Below are 21600 nucleotides of genomic sequence, written 5' to 3'. Positions count from 1 at the left end.
TTTCAACACATTTTCCTCTTTCATGTCATCTCTCTCTCTCTATATATAGATTGCAAACATAACATAAGCCTATTGTTAAGGAAGCTTGGCTATCACTTCTTCGTTGAGACCTTTGTTGCACCACAACATAACTTGATAATTGCCTACTAATTGATCTCGTATATTTCACAAATATATCCAAAAAAATAGAATAATTTTTTTTTCTAATTGACCTTACACATTATCGTGTACCCATTGCACACCAAGTGGCAATTGCTAGTTTTATTTATTTTTGCCTAAAGTGGCGCATAAACATAGTGTACGGGGCGCTGTACTTATTCTCTAAGTTCTATGGAATGATAAAGGGGCGCAAATTTCCGGTCAAAAATATTGCACGGAACGGTATACATGTGCTCCAAGTTCTTTGGAATGAATCTGCACCTTACACGCTTGGAACAAATGAGTAACAGAAAGCAGGAGTTCAAAGGGCGGCCATTAATGAAGTGAAGCAAAGCATTCTCTGAGGATTCGAACGACTGATCCAGCGGAATGACATCAGAAGCGCAGCAAAAGCAGAGCCAAGGCATGAAACCCTACAAGCTGAAATACACTCTAACAGGCCACAAGCGTGCGATATCGAGCGTTAAGTTCTCGGAAGACGGTAAATACTTAGCCAGCTCTTCGGCGGACAAAACCGTTAGAGTATGGTCTGCCATTGACGGGAGCTTTTTAACGGAGCTCGTCGGGCACACAGAGGGCGTTTCGGACTTGGCATGGTCGGGAGATTCATCTTACATTTGCACTGCCTCTGACGACAAAACCCTAAAAATATTCGATGCGCACAAGGCGGGAGAGTGCATTAAAACCCTTAAAGGCCACACAAATTACGTTTTTTGTGTTAGCTTTAACCCGCAGTCAAATTTATTGGTGTCAGGGTCATTCGACGAGACCGTCAGAATATGGGACGTCAAGACGGGGAAATGCTTGAAGGTTTTGCCGGCGCACTCCGACCCCGTCACGGCTGTCAATTTTAACCGCCAAGGAGGGTTGATTGTGTCGAGCAGTTATGATGGGCTGTGCAGGATTTGGGACTCTGCAACGGGGCACTGCTTGAAGACGTTGATTGATGAGGATAATCCGCCGGTTTCCTTTGTTAAATTCGCGCCGAATGGCGAGTTCATTCTCGCCGGAACACTCGACGATACACTGGTATGTTTAAAACTATAAACCTTTAAAAGATATCATTTTTCAAGATTGACAAGAATGGATAATTGCAACTTTATCATATAAAAAAAGCACGATTTCACACCCTTAAATAGTGCCAGTGGCTTTTCAAGTAAAACCCGGGGAAGGGAAGGGATGTTGCAGTTGTTAGGGTTGTTAACTTTGCGCTTTTCAAGCAATTCAAATGATTCAAAATTTTAAGCGGGTTAACTGTTGAAACCTGATCTGTTTCACCAAATTTAGTGCCATAGTAAAGTAAAAGTAAAAAATGTTGGACCATAAGTTGCAAATTAATATATATTTTTAACATTGTTTGTTCTAAGGAACACTTTTTGTTTGAATACTACCTTGCTATGAAACCACATAAAATAACTTTTATTGAAAATATAATATTCTGTGGGGACGGGGATGAGGTTTCCCATTTACGGTCCCCCTGGTTTTGATCAATATAAAAAAGCATCCTTTGATGCCCTATAATCGCTCGGGTATTGTACTCTGCCCAATCATTAGGTCCTTTCCCTAATGCCATTTGAAGTATTTGATGTTTTTGACATAAATAATACATAATCATCTAAAATGTTTTTTCCTTTGTTTTCGTTTACTGGATATCTTTGGATATATGCTACTAAGCCCAATCATTAGGTCCTTTCCCTAATGCCATTTGAAGTATTTGATGTTTTTGACATAGATAATACATAATCATCTAAAATGGTTTTTCCTTTGTTTTCGTTTGCTGGACATCTTTGGATATATGCTACTAAGCATAGTAGTAAAATTAATTTCCAAATTAGTTTCTTCAGCATGAAGGCTGTGGTTCAATCGGTGGTACCAATGGCCTTGATATCATTGGTCACAGTTTGAGTTACAGTAATGACTCCCCAGTTGTTTGATGGTTGAAACTAGTGGCCTACACTTAGAAGTTGTAGTTATGAGTGACTCTTCAATAAATCTGGCATCTCCGCAAGCTTGTTATACAAAAAAAAAAAAAAAGTTAAATGCCTGTAAATGCTGACAGTGGATCATTTGGTTCTTGAATGGAGTCATCATCACTTCTGAGATATTTTAGTTTGTTTTACATAGAGCTTGCATAGTTTCTTCAAATACATTTATTATAAATTTACTTTTATTGGATCTCTGATGCATGGTAGTAAAAACCTTTCCCAGTCTGCTGTATTTTTGATCTCATGCCAGATAAAGACCAGAGTGACAGAAAATAGAACAAAATAAGAGTGTACAACATGATTTATGGATATTGCTTATTAATTGACATTGGTACCTTTTTTGATTGCATTGTATGCTACGTAATTGTATTGTTTGACTTCAAATTTTTTACCTAGAAGTATAAATGAATTACAAAAATGCAAAATACAAAGTACATAGTCAACCTTCAATTACAGACATATAAAATAGGGAGTTACCCAATGAGGCACTGCTACAATATAGGGTGTGTAGACGCCTTAGTGTTGATGCATCCAATTTGATTGGACTCTCATTGATCATATACCTCCTTTATGATAGGTAGGCCCTTATCAAAAAATTGCTCCTTATCATTTAGATCCTATATTGAAAATGGATTGATCTAATCAAGGTCAATCAGTTGGTTGCCCTTGACCCCTTTATAAAATCAAATTGAATGCATAAGTTCATGATATATGCAAAATGAGTCATCAAGGTCATGATATATGCAAAATGAGTCATCAAGGTCATGATATATGCATAAGCTCATGATAAATTCTGAAAATGGATTTGATCTAATCAGGGTCAATCAATTGCTTGCCCTTGACACCCACCCCTTTATAAAATCAAATTGAATGGATAAGTTCATGATAAATGCAGGATTAGAACTAGAATCACAGTTTTTCTAAACTTCTTCTTGGGTGAACAAATACCAAATTAGTCATCCACTATTCTGTCAAATGATTAGGTTTATTGGAGTGTATGTGTTCAAATATGCTCACAATCAAATGAACTACATGGCTGTCTGAAAGGTCTGCATTTCCATCTATCAAATGCTTTTGGTTTCCCTGCCAAAAATTCTATCAGTGCACAAATTTCATCTGGATTCTTTTACATATGATTTAGTTAAAACATAATAGCAGTAATGTATATATGTACCATGGTAGCAAATATCATTTATATGAATAAATTGAAAAACCCGATTATAAAGACTTGTTCAAAAAATTGTGGTCTAATGGGGAAAAATCAGGTTCTGGTTTTTGGAGGAATATTTTTAGCACAATTAACAAAAATTGTGAAAAAATAAGGGTTAAGCTTTTTGGTTAAAAAAAAGAAAATTTATTATATAGAAAGTACGAGAAAATCATTTCATCCAATTTTATGAAACCCTTGTAATTCTGGCTATGAAAAAAGGTTCAATTCTTGACAAATTGCCATGTCTTGATATGTTTTTCTAATTTTTGCTACTATGGTATGTAGAATATAGATAAAAGGCAAAAGTTCATTGCAAATACCTAGTTCAAAAGTGGTCTTGCCTATACAATGCAAATGGTAGAGAAAAATCCCATTGCCTACATGGATGAATGCAAACTTGCCATAGTTGCCTATCATTCCTATAAACAAGGTAAAATTCTCTTGACACATTTGAGTGTTTTGAAATGGGTCATTATAGAACAATGCTGGATTGAGATGGTATGCATTAACATGGAGGGAGAAACACATATACCGATCCCATCTTTCATTGAAGTTTGCCCGTATTAGCATGCACTTGTTTATATGTTTTTCCATCTTGCTCTTGATAGCCTCCTTGGTCTGGTCCATTGCTTCATAGGGATTCTTCCCCATCATCTAGTCTCAAAACTCTTACTAAAGATGGGGAATTCAATTTATTGTGCCTTGCCATCCTCTACCATGGTCTTGCCCTCCAAATGAGTGGCAAACTTAGACTCATCCCACTTACTTGAAATGAACATTTGTTTCAAAATCATCTTTTTTTGTGAATAAAAAGTTTGCAATGTAAGGAAGTGGATAGCGAATCTTGTTTCCTTTGGCTGAAGAAATCCCTTGCTTTTTGTGAAGGTGCACATTATAATCAACACTCTCTTTGTGATTGTAAATAATTTTGGTGATATAGTGGGTCTTCTTCATTATAGATTGCCAATGGAAGTTTGCCAATCTTTTCTAGATTGAACAAGTCAATTTGTTGCACATTGTCTCTAAAACGTAGTGGGATACTTCTCTATCAGAAGTTTCCTGACAACAACCCAAGCAACAACATCATCTTTAATAAATTGGAGTACACATTGTGGCTCTACTTCAATGGCCAACTCATCAAATAGAGTGAAAAATGTGTGCATTGATTTCACTATATTTGACACATTCATAGGATTTGAGGAATGCCATGCCAAGCTCATATGCTACAAGGAAGTTGATAAGAGTGTGATTCTTCCCATTTGTCCATCGATTTGACATAATTGTGCAACATATTTTTAATTGCTCTTATGATGTTTGGGAATGACATTGATCTCAATCTAAATTGCATCCCTCAACCTGTCACTTCTTAAGGTCATATAAGAGGGGGCTTTGAACCTAGGACCCCATAATTGCAATGTTGTCTACCACAGGTTGGCAATATGGAGACTTGATAACATTGAATGATAGGTTGGAGTTATACCCAAAATTACTAATGACCTTGGCTTGCTCATGAGCCATCTTCTTTACCCTATACTCGCTAAGGTTGGTAGTGCTCTTATATTACAAGGTGCAAAGAAGCATTAATGTTTACACCCCTCATGTTAAGTCATTGTGAAGTACAAGGTGTAGAAGAATCTGACATTGGCTGCTATGATTGTTCAATGTTAGAAAATGTTGACCCAACTATTGGCTTGCTCATGAGCCATCTTCATTCAACTACAATGCTAAGTTTGGAGGTAGGAGAACCACACAATGCTTCAAAATCTCATAAAAATCACCAAGTTATAATGATTAAAATCCAATTTGGCAGCATATAAGCGACAATTCTCAGAAATCCCTATTACAAATGAGAGGAATGGGGTTTATATAGAGTCTCAAACTGAAATGAAGGGTCGAGATTCATATAGAATCAAGAGCTGAGATCATGCCAACATTGCCTTAATTAGGGTTTACATAAAAAAAGTGGAATCACAAAAATCGAGAAATGAGGTCCAATGGTATGTCGCCTAGTCATCAAGTAGGCTATCTTCTAGAAGATTCCTTCCTCCATTTCTCTCTCTAGCTGCATATTCAATGAATTTGGACTTAACTGAATTGAGCTCCTCCATCGTGACACTTGGCAATCCATCAAGCTGCAATTTGATCACATCCAAGGCATTTGAACAAGTATTGAAAATGTTTTCCCAATCTGGTGTAAGCTTTTGCAAGTTGTTGATGTGGATCAAAAGGGAAACCAAATTGTTCAGCTGATTCTTCCTAATAGATTCCAACTCTTTGAAGTAAACAAACTTCATTTTTTCCTTTAATCCTTCCATATTCAAAGTGCTGGAAGTGTGGACATCTCGTCCTAATAACTCTTCAATTGATGTAAGGATCTTTGATTGTGTCTCTTGAATTGATCATTCCATCTCCACACATTCATCCTTTGCATGATCAAATACCGACTTCCTCATGGCCAAGGAACAATACCATCCATGAAAATCATACACATTACCTTCCTGAACAAATCCCTCCTGGATCAATGTAGCTGTAGGAATCCGCTTCAACACCTTGAGGCGAGGAATAGTCTTCTCTTGCACTGGCTGGAACTCTTCCCATACTCCAAGTATTGTATCCTGCTTATGCTTGGATGAACTGGAATTGGAAATCATCCGCTTGCTTTGGAATATCTTCTATCCATCTTCCAACCTCTTGGTATGTATTCCTCATTGCCTCGTAATCAATAGGTGATCCATGAGCAATAGCAATAGGCGAGACAAAGGTAGGATCCAAATGCCTTAAGGTATTCAACCCTTCAATATATTCCTTGAGTCTCTTGTTTTCCATCTCTAGCATCTCTTTTTTTTTTTCAACCTTGTTCAATCGCACCACAATTGCCTTGGCGGTATCATTTAGCTCTTGAATTTCTTGCTGCTTTGTAGTAGGTCCAAGGTCAATTGTGGTAACTTGATAATCCATAGGAGTGATCATATCTCTAGTCTTATGAACAGTTGGGACAGCCACTTGCACAATGCGTGCTCCTGAATCATCTATAGTAATCTTGGAGAACTTCACCTTTTTCTTTTCTTTAGCCTTACCACTCTGGGCTAAGAAGTCATCAATGTTTTCAATGACCTATGCCTCTATCACTTTCTTTTTCTCCATACTACTCATCAACCAATCGGGAATTGTAGAGAATTCCATCCCATCCTTGAGTTGTTGATCATCATCAAGTCCTCTCAAGGCTGAAATAACCTCATCATACACTTTCTTCTTACTCAAATCCACCACATCATTACCCAAATGGACCTCAAGCTGAATTGTAGGAGATCCTGGTTGTTCTTCATCATCTTCCTGTGGTGTCATGTTCATCTTGATCATTCTCTGGTAGGATCTTCGTGTCGGAACCTCGCTCGGTCTCATTTTTTTATCTTCTGTCAGCTCATTTTCCTTCACGAATGAAGAGCTCATGGTAGATTGAGGAGTGTTAGACTTATGCTTCTTGTGTATGGATTCGTGACTAACAATCTCCTTACCCTTCGCTTGTGTTCCTCGTTAACTATTTCTGCTGCTGCTGTGGGGCATATCTCCATCATCTTCCCAAGCATGATGGGAAAAGTGATACCTTGCCTATGTTTCTCCTTTTGGATGCAATTAAACTCTAACAATTGCCTCACTACCTCAAGTAACACCATCTTGTTGGTCGGATACCTAGGAAGCTTGTATGGTTTGGAAATAAATCCCTAAATCCTTAGTTATGTGAAGGTAGGAAACTGAATGTACCATGATCCGTACTTCTCTATTAATGACATCACCTTCTTGGACAATCGCCTATGCAATCCACCTTGAAGCAATTGTGTGATGTACATGGTGAAGGCATCATTCACCTTTCCATATTGTTCTTTATCATGTAGGTGGAGTTGTGGATAACACTCATACACCTTGTATTGTCGAAGCTTGTTTTCAACTTGGCCTCTGCATATTAATCGTTTGTAAACAATTTGCCTTGCCAACATGTAGACTAGGTAGGAAGTCATGTAGAAAGTCTTCGTCTTTTCCAACTCCACAACTGGATGTCTAGGTTGTCACTTATAATCTTCGCCTAGTTGATCATCACTATTCCATCTGATATTTTTTATATGAAGTAGAACACTCACGTCTCAAATAGAGCTCCTTGAGGTGCTCCCATAATCCTGTTGAGTAAAAACATCAAGTCACTATACTCCTCTTTGAAGTCTGAACATAGGAAATTCTTGGGTAGCTTGGAGTGGTGACGCCTTGCCTCAAGGACCCACTCATTATTGATGAGTGTCATACATGTCTTGGATCTCTTCTCAAACATAGCTTGAGCATCCTCTTTAGTTCTTTCTTGCATGTCTTGGTATCTAGGAATTCCAAATGCCTCCCTTATTGACTCCTTGGCTAGGTATTCAAGAACCAAACCCTTAGGTGTTTTGATTGTTCTAGTTTGTGGATCATAGTGCTTTGCACACTCAACCATAAGCTCGCTGCATTGTATCGATGGTGGGAAGCCAACAGTGTGGTAGATTCCACTTTTCATGATCACCAAAGGGGAAGGTAGCTGGTTATTCATTCCATACTTTCTCCGCTTCATCTTCTTCCAATCTAGGTGCTCCATGTTCGTGTCTCCAACTTTCTTCCACTTGGAAAATATCTGCGACTCCGGATAGTATCCTTCAAGCACATTCTTCAATTGAGTCTTCCTTGCAGCTATCCCCGCCTTTGACATGGTACCTGTACGAAGCCTGAAGTCGATAACCTTCTAAAATAACCTTAAAAAATAATTTTCAGAATTATCTAAGTTCTGATTTTGACTAATTTTCCGACTTTTGAGCTCATTAAAATCAGAAATATAATATTGCATAACATAAATTCTGAAAACAATGGAGATCTGGACCAAAATATAGGCATCTCACCCTTGAAAAACCTGAGTTTCAAACTTAAAATAGGTCTGATCTTGATGTCTAAGTCTGAGAACTCCTCTCCAAACTCAGAAAATGAAGTAATTTAATGTCCAAAATGCTGTTCCAGGTCTGATTTTCTGAGTTTGATGTCTACCTCTGCAACTTGGATTTTAATGGCCGAAATGTTTGCATTAATGGCACCATCATACACTTGAAGCGATTTGCCCATACATGGCTGGAAACAACACGTTTTTGGCTTGAATCAATGGCTGGGAATGACATCTTGGGCTGAGAATGGGGCAAGTAAAATCGTTGCAGCTCCTTCAATCAGCAAGGATGCCTCCTAAAAATCACCTCTCTCAGCGTTAGCGACCTCCAATGGAGAGGCATTCAATGCATTAAACAAAATCGCACTCCCCTTCTAGCAATGGCGAACTCCAAACTCGATCTTCTAGCCCTCCAAACACTGGATCAGTCAATAATATTATAATGCTTTCTGGGCATGCTTTTTTAATCAACCTTTCATCTTCACTTTTCACTTCACCTTGCATGTGGGATTAAAAAACACATTATTTCCCCAGGTGGAAAATCCCACTCCATAGGGACTTTAAATTTCACTTTATTTTGTTCATACTTTGTCCACCAAGTGCAATGGTGGAGAATCAATATTCATTGGGACTGATTTGCCATTGAAATTGCATTCATTTTACCTTTGAAAGCTCATTTGATCATGCAAGGGGAAAATCGATGTCCATCTGGACATTAAAATTTCATCATCAACTCACTTCTCTTCACATATTTTCCCCAAGTGGAAATTCGATGCCTATGTGGACTCACAAATTTGATCAAATCATCACATATTAGCCTCAATTGGAAATTCGCCCTTCATCGGGACACTCATTTTCCCATTAAGATCCTATTAAACTTGGCAAAATACCTCCAGGTGGAAAATCGATGGTCATCTGGACACATTAACTTCATAAAATCTTCATATTTTCATCCCAAGTGGAGAATTGATATTCATTATTATCTTGCTCATTCAATCACTTTTCCTTCAAGTGGAAAATCAAACCTCATCAAAAAACTCAAATTTGCACTTACCTTTGTCATTTTGTCCCTAAGTGGAAAAACGTGGGTCATCAGGACTCAATTCCTTATGCATTTTTACTCTTGTAGGCTTGGTGGAAATACGATCTCCATTGGGACACATTCTTTGTCTTGAGCGGAAATTCCCGAGTCATCGGGACTTTCCACAAAATTACTTGCAAACTCAATCCTGGAGTGGAAAAGCGACCTCCATCAGGACTTTTCAGTGATAATCAACACTTTCAACATCCTTAACATCAAATTAACACTTTCATGCGCAAAATGGAGTGGAATATCATCCTCCATCGCGACTTTGTCCATTTTCATCTTCATAACTGAGTGGAAAGCACCTCCCATCGGGACTTTTGATTTATGCCTTAATTACTTGGTGGAAAAACATTCTCCATTGGGACTTGTTGATTTTCACATTGTAAAAACCCATACTTATCAAATTTTATGATTTTATGCAGTGGAAATTCTATTTCCATTGGGACTTTTAAGATTTCGTCAAGATTTGAGGGGTGGAAAATAGAAGTCCATTGGGACTTTGTGCATTTTTGACTTGTTTTACCTCCTAGGAGTGGAAAAATGACTCCTATAGGGACTTTTAGCACTTTAGCACAAAATTCACACCAATTTGCAACATTTTTAACATTTTTGCGCTCACATTTTAAAGGCTAGTTGCAACTTCAACACACAGAAAAATTTAGGATCACCTTAACATTTTTACATTTTGTAATACGTTGATCCTAATGACTTCAAAACTCAAAAATTTGACATTGCTTGCATCATGAAAACCTCTGAACATGATCACATCAAAATGAGACTTGGGCACTTGAAGCTCAAAATTGCCACCTGACTGCCAAAAACCCTAAACTTACAAAACCGGAAAGTAGGAAAGAGGGGTTCCCCGTTTGCAATGGGGCGATGTGTGAAAAGGTCACAACACCACCCAACATGGATTTAGAAGCCTCCCTTCATAAATTACTGTATTATATTATAATATTTTTATCAGTCACTGTAACCTACACTCTTTACTGAAATGATTTGGTTATGTTCTACTCACATCTTATGAGATGAAGTTTTTTATCTAACACACCATTATTTTATGCTTATTTTCAGAAAAGATAAAGCATTTTATCTAATCACAGAGAAACACAGAAAGTGTTGGATTTTGCCAAGATCAAGGGCACAATGAAAAGCATAAAAGAGACAATAGAATGACAAGAACAAACTGTATTCTCATCAATATAAAAATGATCAACTGGATTAACCAATACAATGAATAGAGGCCTGCTTATATAGGCAAGGCCATATGGATGTATGAGCACACAAATATGACAAGTGGCTCAATGAGAAACAAGGGTAGGTAGGAAATAGGTGTGGGTAGGTAGGAGAAATAATATAATATTCCACATGAGGTGGATCACCCACCGAAGGTGGAATTATCACTCCACAATAAGTGGATATGATAGTGTAATAACAAGATCAACACCATAAGAGGTGGAATTTCTCCTACACACACTATCCCAATGAGGCACAAACACCCAAGTGTCTCATATCCAAACTACTATGTAATGCATTATCCTAAGTAAACTTAAGTAAGTGTAATAATATCCATGATGAATAATTATTTACACCAACACCCCCCCTTAAGTGCAACTGAGGGGAATGCACTTAAGTCTACAATGCAACTAAGCAATGCAAGATGGGTCCCGGCTACGAGGCCATGATAGGGACCCATGTACAACATGCGAATGCAAGCAAAACAATGCAATGCAATCTCTCACAACCGGAGAAAAGGAGAAAACCCAGTGGGAAAAAACTCCCCCCCAAAAGAGAGATGAATGTACAAAAGAATCTCAAGGAAGAAGGACAAAACCTCAAAGAGGAAAAAGTCCCCCCCATAAGAGAGGAAGGAGAAGTCAGCTGACCCCCCCTAATGACACATCCCGCACCCCCAAGAGAGCTCGCAACTGCTGGAACTTACTCTCGGTGAAAGGTTTGGTGAATATGTCAGCAACCTGCTCTGCTGTAGAACAATACTGCAAATCAATGCCCTGCTCCTGGATGAGCTCTCGGATATAGTGCATATGAATCTCGATGTGTTTGGTCCGCTGGTGCTGGACCGGGTTCTTCGAGATGGCAATGGCACTCTGATTGTCGCAATATAGGACTGTCGGCCGTGGAGTAGTGAACCCAAACTCTGTGAGAATCTGCTGGAGCCAAATGGTCTCAGTCGCTGCGTTAACAGCGCCTCGATACTCAGCCTCAGTCGAAGAGAGAGCAATAGCATGTTGCTTCTTGCTCTGCCAACATATGGGGCCCGAACCAAGGTGAAAACTGTAACCAGAAGTAGACTTACGATCAACTAGATCGCCAGCCCAATCGGAGTCTGTGTAACCAACCAAGCGAAGTCCTGTGCCTGCTGCATAGTGAATCCCATAGTGATGTGTACCCTGGATGTAATGTAGAATGCGTTTGGCGGCTTTCCAATGAAGCTCATGTGGTTCCTGCATGAAGCGGGAAACCATGCCAACTGCAAATGAAATATCAGGGCGTGTATGAGTCAAGTAGATGAGACTACCCACAAGCTGACGATACAAAGTGGCATCAACTAGTGGAGAAGAACACTGAGCCTCAAGCTTGACTCCTGAAAGAAAGGGAGTCGGGGCAGGCTTACAATCAGCCATATGAAAGCGTGCAAGTAGATCAAGAGCATACTTGGGCTGCGATAGAGTAATCCCGGAAGATGACTGTGAAATCTCAATCCCGAGAAAGTAGTGCAAAAGACCCAAGTCAGTCATAGAAAATCTGTCATGCAAAGCAGAGTTGACCCTGCTAATGATGGATGCAGTACTCCCTGTAATGATCAAGTCATCAACATAGAGCACTAGTATCAAGTGAGAGTCATCCTGTCGCAAAATGTAGACATTCGGATCGGAATGACACCTGGTGAAACCTGCAGAGAGTAGAAAGGAGTCCATCTTGGCATACCAAGCCCTGGGGGCCTGCTTAAGGCCATAGATAGATTTCCTCAATCTGCAAACCAAAGAAGTATCCTGGATGAAACCCTGTGGCTGCTCCATATAAATCTCCTCATCTAGATCACCATGAAGAAAGGCACTCTTCACATCCATCTGATGTACAGCCCAACCATGAGCTGCAGCTATAGCAAGTGTCAAACGAATGGAGTTCATCTTAGCTACGGGTGCAAAGGTCTCAGTATAGTCAACACCTGCAACCTGCGAGAAACCTTTGGCAACAAGCCGAGCCTTATACTTATCCACACTACCATCCGCTGCAAACTTAGTTCGATAGATCCACTTACATCGAACCATCTTTCTCCCCTTAGGGAGATGTACTAGATCCCATGTGTTGTTCCTCATCAAGGAACTATACTCTTCCTCCATAGCTTGGTCCCACTCAGGAACCCCTGATGCTTCCCTGAATGTCTGTGGATCGGAAGCGGTAGCAATAAATGCATGTGGATGATCCTGATGTTGTGATCGTGTTCTCCGTGTATCCAAAGGATCCCCAACAAGAGAACCCGCGGACTCAAGTGTCTGTCGAGCCCAACGAGGTCTAGGTGGAGGTGGAGAATGAGGCACCTCAACTATAAATGGACCCTGCGGAGGTGTAACCCTGCGAGTCGGAGTTGAGGGAGTCTCATCATCTGAATCACTAACATCACCATCCACAATGGAGGAAGGTGGAGGAGGTAGAGAGGCTAAGCTAGGAGAGCTTTCCTCAAAGTGAACACTCCTCTCAATGAATACCTCATGTGTCTCTGGATCCATCAATCTGTATGCCTTAACACCCTCAGGATATCCAACAAATATGCAAGGCCGACTCTGTGGTTCCAATGCCTTGCGTTTCTGTGGAGGTATGCGAGCCCATGCTGGACACCCAAAGACTCTGAAATGTCTCACAATCGGTTTCCTACCAACCCAAGCTTCAAAAGGAGTAATACCTTGTAAAGCTTTGTGAGGAACCCGATTCTGGATGTGTGTGGCACAACTGATAGCCTCTGCCCAAAAGGCGGGATCAAGAGAACGTGCATGAATCATACAGCTAGCCATTTCTTTGAGAGTTCGATTCTTGCGTTCTGCAACCCCATTCTGCTGTGGAGTGTATGCAACAGAATGCTGAAGATCAATCCCCTCAAATGTACAAAAGTCCTCAAGTCTCTTGTTCACATATTCCCTGCCATTATCTGTACGAAGAATCTTGATCACTTTCCCTGATTGCTTTTCCACACGAGCCTTGAAGTCCTGAAATCTGTCAAATACTTCACTCTTATGAATGAGAAAGTAGACCCAAGTGAAGCGGGAGTAGTCATCAATGAAGGTAAGAACATAGCGGGCCTTACTAAATGAAGGTGCTGGAAATGGACCTGCTACATCACTGTGAACAAGTTGAAGAACTTCCAAAGCTCTCCAAGTTTTCTCTTTATCAAATTTCTCTTCGGGATGCTTGCCCATGGAACAACCTGAACATACACCCTCTGAAAAGTTGATTCGAGGAAGACCTGTGACCATGTCTTTAGTGCTGAGCTGCTGTAGATAGCGGTAGTTGAGGTGACCAAACCGCTCATGCCATAGCTTACTTTCTGAATTTGAATGAGTAAGCAAGGCCCTAGAAGGTGAACGTGGCACAAAGTGGGAAAATGAGTAAAGCCTTGAGTTGTCATTGACTTGTCCCACTGCTACCAAGGCATCATCATCAAGTTCCTTTACCACAACTGAATCTGGTGTAAACTCAACCTTTTTCCCATTCCCATAGTGAGTGATTTGGTAGATGGAGAGAAGGTTGGTAGACAAGTTAGGAACATAGAGAACATTCTCAAATGTTCCATCATCCATGTCAACTGAACCTTTCCCTTCAACCTCTACTTGTGTATCATCACCTATGTAAATGTGAGGTACCTTAGATGGCTCTAATGAAGAAAACTGCTCCTTTGTAGAACCCATGTGATAGGAGGCACCCGAGTCAAGTATCCATTGCTGTGAAGAACCTGTTTTAGCCACAAATGCTTGCCCTTTTCCTTTTGACTGTGAGGAGGAAGAAGATGAATCCTTCTTTGTGTAGGCGGATGGCAAGTTGATGTTGTTTTTCTTGAGAAGATTGGTTAACTCATCAACTTGCTTTGCGTGGCATCGATGCTCATCATGACCATACTTTTTGCAATATGCACAAGTTGGTTTATCCTTCTTAGGTGTTGTCCCCTTCTTGGAAGAGGATTGTTGATTGCCTTGTGATGGAGAGGATGATTGTCCCTTTTCTTGTTGTGGTTGAGACTTAGATTGCTTCTTCTTCTTGTTGGAATTTTTGCCTTGACTTCCTTGATTTCCTTGATTTGCTACCAAAGCCTTGGACTTTGAAGACTTGAGAAGCCCCATGTTCAACAACTTGGATTGTTCCAATATCAACATTTCTGTGAAAGCTTCAAAAGAAGGCATAACATAAGAACTCCCCACTGTCAAACGATGAGTTTGGAAGCTTGATACAAATGCTGCATATTCTGGTGCAAGCTTGTCCAACAAGTTGAATATCAATTGAGCATCCTTTTTGTCTATTCCACAATCCTTTAGCTTTGCTCTTAGCTCATTTGCTTTGGTTACATAATCTTGGATTGTATCAAAATTCTTGGGATCTAAGTTGGTGAGCTCATTATCAATTTGATAGCCTCTGATTTCATCGACTTGTCCATACAATTTCTGAAACATATCCCAAGCCTCTTTAATTGTTTTACACTTCTCAATGTGGAAAATGAGGTCATCTGATACATACTTGCGTAAGGTTCCAAGAGCCATGCAATTCTTAGTGAGCCATTCTAAGTGAGCATTTGGATCAGCCTTAGGATCAGGTGGTGCTGTTATTGTTCCATCTATGTAGTGTGTGAGACCCTTTTCCATTAGTTTACTCCATACTTTAATTTTCCATGATGCATAATTATGTGGAGTTAATGGTGGAAACTTATTAGGACTCATTGCAACAAGAATGGAAAGAGCACAAAAGAGGCACAATCACACAAGACACCCCCCCAAATTCACTCAATCAAAGAACCCCCCCAAATGTGATGATTTTGGCACTTTATAAGTAGTGCGTATACAATGGGCCACTTGCAAAAAAATGGCAAAGTGGACTTCTGATTTACAATTTTACAACTGCCTCAAGAAGGCCAAAAGAGACTCAACTGAAAATGCAAGAGATCTAACTAAGATCCAAGCAATTTACAAGTACCTAATAGGCCAAATAAGACCAATATCTGAAAGTACAATTTTCACTCAAAATCTCTGAAATCTGATCATAGATTCTGAAAGTAGACGAAAAAATAAGCACTTTCAAAAAAAACGGCACCTGAAAAGGAGGTCGTATGAGCTCAAACGAGGCCTTTGAAGTTGCAGAATTGAGGATTGGACAGGTACAGCTGAGAGAATCCGAAAATTCCGAAAAACCTGTGCATCAAAATCAGAAAATAACCACACCACTGCGAAGATCACGAAATTTTAGCCCATTTCAAAAAAAATTGCACCAAAAAAGGAGCAAAAATGAGCAAGATATGGCCTTCCAAAGTTGGACTGCAAAACTGAAAAGCCCAATGGAGAGGGGTTTAAAAATTTTCAAAAAATGCTGATGTGGCGCTGACGTCAGCAAAACACTGTGTTAAATTTGACGGCCGTATGACCGTCACGAAAACTTCGCTGCCTGGCTGACTGGGCGTCCGTACTGTACGGAAATGATGACTGTGCAGGCTGATGTGTGCGTCCGTACTGCTGACTGTGCGTACGGTAATGCTGCGTGGCACAGTGCTTGAGTGATGACGTGTCTGTACGGTTGCCTGCGTGTCCGGATGATGTGTCAGACGCGTGGTGGGTTCTGTGCTCGGACGGCTGCAGGTGTCGTGTGGGGGCTTCCGGCGGTGACACGGCGGCAGAAGGAGAGACGGAGGCTCCGGGAGCTGCTGGAACAGGTGGCGCCGGGAGCTGAGCTGGAGGAGCCGAGGACGCTGGCGGAGGAGACTCTACCGGAAGCTGCCGGGAGAGGATGCTGGGCGCCGGAACAGAGGACGAGGGAGGCGCCGGCGCGGCAGACGGAGCGGTGTACGGGTGCTGCCGGAAGGACAAAGCTGCAGACGGCTCACAGACCTGCAAGCAGGTACCGCAGGGGTACGGAGCACAAGGGGGGGGGTCTGCGGACCCCCCAAACAAAAATTTTTTTTTTTTTTGAAGATTTTTTTTGATTTTTTTCAAAAATTTTTGATTTTTTGATTTTTCAAACCAATATTCGGAAAAAATGAAAAATTTTTGTTTTTTTTTCGAAAAAATATATAAAAAATTCGAAAATCCGTACGATATAGCCAAATTGGGGAAAAAAATTTTCCTCACCAAAATAGGTCGACTTTATAGTCAAAATTTATGGAAATGGCCTCCCGGATTCAACGGTGATGTCCAAATCGCTGTAAGATGCCTCCAAAAAATGAAGATCCCCAAATCCGAAAATAGAAGCCTTCCACGATGTCTCCAAAAACTGATCAACGAAGCCCCAATAGCTCTGATACCATGTTGGATTTTGCCAAGATCAAGGGCACAATGAAAAGCATAAAAGAGACAATAGAATGACAAGAACAAACTGTATTCTCATCAATATAAAAATGATCAACTGGATTAACCAATACAATGAATAGAGGCCTGCTTATATAGGCAAGGCCATATGGATGTATGAGCACACAAATATGACAAGTGGCTCAATGAGAAACAAGGGTAGGTAGGAAATAGGTGTGGGTAGGTAGGAGAAATAATATAATATTCCACATGAGGTGGATCACCCACCGAAGGTGGAATTATCACTCCACAATAAGTGGATATGATAGTGTAATAACAAGATCAACACCATAAGAGGTGGAATTTCTCCTACACACACTATCCCAATGAGGCACAAACACCCAAGTGTCTCATATCCAAACTACTATGTAATGCATTATCCTAAGTAAACTTAAGTAAGTGTAATAATATCCATGATGAATAATTATTTACACCAACAGAAAGAATAATGAATTTGGGGACAAAAAAGTAAATTGTAACATCCTTAGATAGAAATTCTATTACAGTATGTGTCTTGAGTCTGCCTTGCATCCTTTATTGGCATCAGGCATTAAAATCTATCGTGGCTTGTGTTGTGTCTATGATTTGAGGAGGCCCGATCTTTGCCTCCCCTTTGTCTGTCTCTTCTTTTTAGCTCAACCCAATTGAGAATATATAGGATAAAGAAATTCCAAATTTAATGCAACTAGCTAACCAATTTCAACTGCATATCTGGCTTTACCATTTCCACCCAACATGGGTTTATATTACTGTATTATATTATAATATTTTTTTTACCAAGCATTTTATCTACACTCATTTACTGAAACGATATGGCTAGCTTCTACTTATATCGTAAGAGATCTAATGTCCTAAATCAGACTTTTCAATGATAATAACAGATTCGAACATAAACAATAAACTTCACCAAACTACACTGAACAATACCAATAAAACTAGCTAGTAAACACTCAAACTTGCACAAATTGAACCAGAAACTCATGTAACTTTTATGTTGATATAATTCTGATTTGTACAGCATAATAGATTGATATGACTGATATGATAGTCATCACAATTGCCACATCTATAAATACATAGTCTTAAACTCGCACACACACGTTGCCAACCAAAGCATTGAAAACTCTCCAATTTCTCCACAACAAGTTTGATATTCCAATCTTTTGAAAAGGACCAGGAACAACAAAAAGAACAAGAAGAAAAAATCCTTCAGCAGCACACAACACAACAGAAAAACGACACAAACGCTGCACTCCAACTACATATACTTCACCTACAACTTGCAACAAACAAACACACATTGAATAACTGAAATCTCTCGCAAATCTATGAAGCTACGGAAAGAGAATGCCCTCTTGAATCAAAGGGTTTTCGTCTTCTAAACTCCTGCAACTCATGAGTTTTTGTCTTCAGAAGGATACTTGAAAACAAAGTGCTTTGGAAGATAAATTGGCATAAGATGATAATTCCAAATGGAATGCTTTTCAAGTTTTATATGTTGCAAGCCAAACTTGGGCACCCAAAATCCCACGCCACATTTTGGAGGGAAAAAATTAATGAAAAGAATATCCCAAAACCACTCCTTAACTGTTGGCCAAAATGGTGAACGACAACTATCATAAAAGATGCTCCATTTAAATTCAAAATAAATGTCAGGTGCGCCTAGAGGTTTTCAATGCTCCAAATTGCTGATAATATTAGAGTTTATATTTGTTCCGTAAGTTATGAAATATTAGGATTAAAATAAATATTAAATAAAATGGGTTAATATTAAATTTAAACTTACTATTTTTGGAAGGGCGACATGACAAGTCCTCCCTTCCTAAGATTGCTTGTCCTCAAGCAATGCAAATTAGGATGCTCAAGTATCTTAGGTCCTTCCCAGGTGGCATCGTCAACTGATAAGTTTTTTCATTTGATTAGATAGTTTGTGATGCTCTTTTTTCTCAAGATTTTTTACTCTGTCATCGATCACCTCGTTTAATATCTCTGCCCAAGATTAGGGGCAGAATACACAGCAATAAAACTAGAAAATCACAGCTTAGATAAAACCCTAGGCAGCTAATATATCTAAAGACCATCCTAAATAAGTAATAAATATTGGTCATAACCATTTAAGGAAGGCCGACCTAATTAAGGACAATAATTTCTGTAAGGAGGGCCGACCTGATTGAGAAGAGATAAGCGGCCAAGCAAGAAATAAATACATATTTAAAGGGCTGACTCAGGGTTCATAATGATGACCGATCCTTAGAGATGAGCACCCATCGTGTGCAAGCAAATAAATTAAATTAAATAAAATTGCTGCTGTATTGGGCCAACCTCTTTGAAGTCACCCCTCATGGGTGAAAGGGTGTATTTGGCAAGGTATATAAGAAGATAAGTTTGAGATGACAGTGGAAGAAAAATTAAGAAATATCATTGGATAATAAAGCAGAGGTAAGGAAGTTTGGCAAGCAGCTCAAAATTAATTGATAAGCAGACTTAAGGCATCAAGGAAGGAATTGAATCAGATCAGACATCAGACCAATTAAAAGCATAAGAAGGATTTTACAAATCAGAGCAGGCCTATTACATCCAACATTTAAATATATTAATACAGCAGATCATAAGCATTCCATTGACTATCATATCTGTTCAAGGTATAATAAGCAGACCCTAGAGCAGATCAAAGGAACATTTATAAGCAGAAATGTGTGGAGACTATGAGTAGATTATTTCAGACTTCATGAGTAGTTAATTTCAGACTTTATGAGCAGCAAGAGATTGAACAGGGGCAGACCTGATATAATCAGATTCAGGCATACAGATATTAGTATTACAACTGTGATTTGATGTGAAATAATAATTCTTGTGGATCTCAACTAAATTTTGTGATTTTAGGGCAAAAAACTAGGACATGTACAAAAAGGGACATGGCACCTGGTTTGGAATCAAAATCAACTTCCCCTCATCTTCTAAGGGCGGCAAATCTGCTGAAGGCACAATACACTGACCTAGAACTTTCTTTTTGTAAGATAGAGGGAAAACATTATGATACTATTTTGTGGAGGTTTCCACTCATAGGACATTTCACCTAGCCTCTTCACAATCCTATAGGATCCATAGCATTGGGGTTTGAGTTTAATAGCTCCATTGTTCTTAATAGAAATTTGCTAGTAGGGCCGCAACCGTAAGAAAACCAAGTCACCCACCTACAAAGATCTATAAGTCACCCACCTCAAAAGATCTATCTGTCCTTTTCTGATATGCATAAATATTTTGTTGATTTTGTGCTTGCTGCAAATCATCTTTTAATGCCCTCAGTATTTCTTGACTTTGATTAATCAAGTCACCTGCTGTACTATCTGAAATTAATAAATCAGCAAAAGAAAGTGCATCATAATCATGTAAAGCTTTAGATGGTGACATACCGAATGGGCATTTGAGGTGAATTATTGTAGCAACATTCACCCAAGTGCACCCACTTGATCCATGCAGTTTCTTGATTTGAAACATAGTTTCTTAAGTACCCCTGAATCCATTTATTCACTATCTTTATTTAACCATCAGTTTGTGGATGATAGCTAGTACTTGGTGCGAGTTTTGTACCTGTCAAATGAATATACCAAGAGTTTTGTATCTCGTTTGCTTTTTTTTTGTAAAACAGGTACAAAACTCTTGGTAATGAACTAACGTCTTTTGGTTTGCTTAGTTTTCAGCTCTCAAATGCGATTGGGTGTGCTTTTTGGGTGAGGACTGCATCAATACCTTCTCCAAATGCATCACATTGAACAACAAAAGGTAATGAAAAGTCAAGAATAGCATTTAAAGGGCACAAGCTCATTACCTCCTTAAACTTGTCAAAAGTTTTTGAGCATCTTTGCCCATACAAAGATCCTCTCTTTGTTAAATCAGTCAAAGGAACAGTCAACTGAGACAACCCTTTTGCAAATCTCCTGTAATGACAACATAATCCCAAGAATCCTTTCAATTGTGTCAGCTTGGTGGGAATTTGCCATTCTGAAATTGCTTGAATCTTTTGTTGACCCACCTAAACACCTTTGACACTTGTAACATGAGCCAAATAAAAAATCTCTGTCAAACCAAATTCACATTTGGACAACTTTGAAAAGAAAGATTGTTGCTCCAAAATACCCAAAATTGTATTTCGATGTTTCAGATGCTCCTCCCAACGAATTTTCTGAGTTGTTTGCTAAATACTTGATTCGTGCATTATTAGAAAGTGGCTGGAGCATTAGTGAGTCTAAAAGGCATGACCAAAATTCAAAGTGTCCTTAATGACACTTGAAAGCTATCTTATCAACATCTTTATCTCTTATGGCAATTTGATGATATCTTAATGTCAAATCAATTTTGGAGAAGTACACAACTCCATGCAATTCATCTATGAGCTCATCTATCGTTGGAATAGGATATCTATTTTTAATGGTCTTCTTGTTTAAGGTCCTATAATCAATGTACATCCGAATAGTGGCATCCTCTTCAACAAAAACTATTAAAGCTGCAAATGAGCTGGAGCTAGGTCCTATGTGTTGTTTGTAACTAGGGTTATGTATGGGTTCAGATTGCCTTTGCCTTAAGGCAACATCCGAACCCCTTTTAGGTCCAGGCCCTATCCTAGGGTAACGTGACCCTAATATATGCCC

The 21600-nt window shown here is 39.3% G+C and overlaps 1 protein-coding gene across 2 annotated transcripts in view; it reads left to right on the top strand.

The window, feature by feature from the left end:
- The first annotated feature begins 256 nt into the window (after positions 1-256).
- LOC131069045 (uncharacterized) overlaps positions 257-21600 on the top strand; it is a 47523-nt gene continuing 26179 nt past the window's right edge. The window contains exons 1-2 of one of the 2 annotated variants that reach the window (XM_059219941.1): positions 257-1188; positions 20646-20734. In XM_059219941.1, the coding sequence (XP_059075924.1) occupies positions 529-1188; positions 20646-20734 (749 nt within the window). In that variant the 5' untranslated portion in view covers positions 257-528. The remainder of the gene's footprint in view (positions 1189-20645; positions 20735-21600) is intronic. The other variant, XM_058004359.1, reaches the window with a different exon arrangement.

The sequence above is a fragment of the Cryptomeria japonica genome, chromosome 4, assembly GCF_030272615.1.
Source record: "Cryptomeria japonica chromosome 4, Sugi_1.0, whole genome shotgun sequence".
In the NCBI taxonomy this organism is placed as follows: domain Eukaryota; kingdom Viridiplantae; phylum Streptophyta; class Pinopsida; order Cupressales; family Cupressaceae; genus Cryptomeria; species Cryptomeria japonica.
Note: the sequence above shows the minus strand (reverse complement) of the source record. Positions and strands in the feature narration are given on the sequence as shown.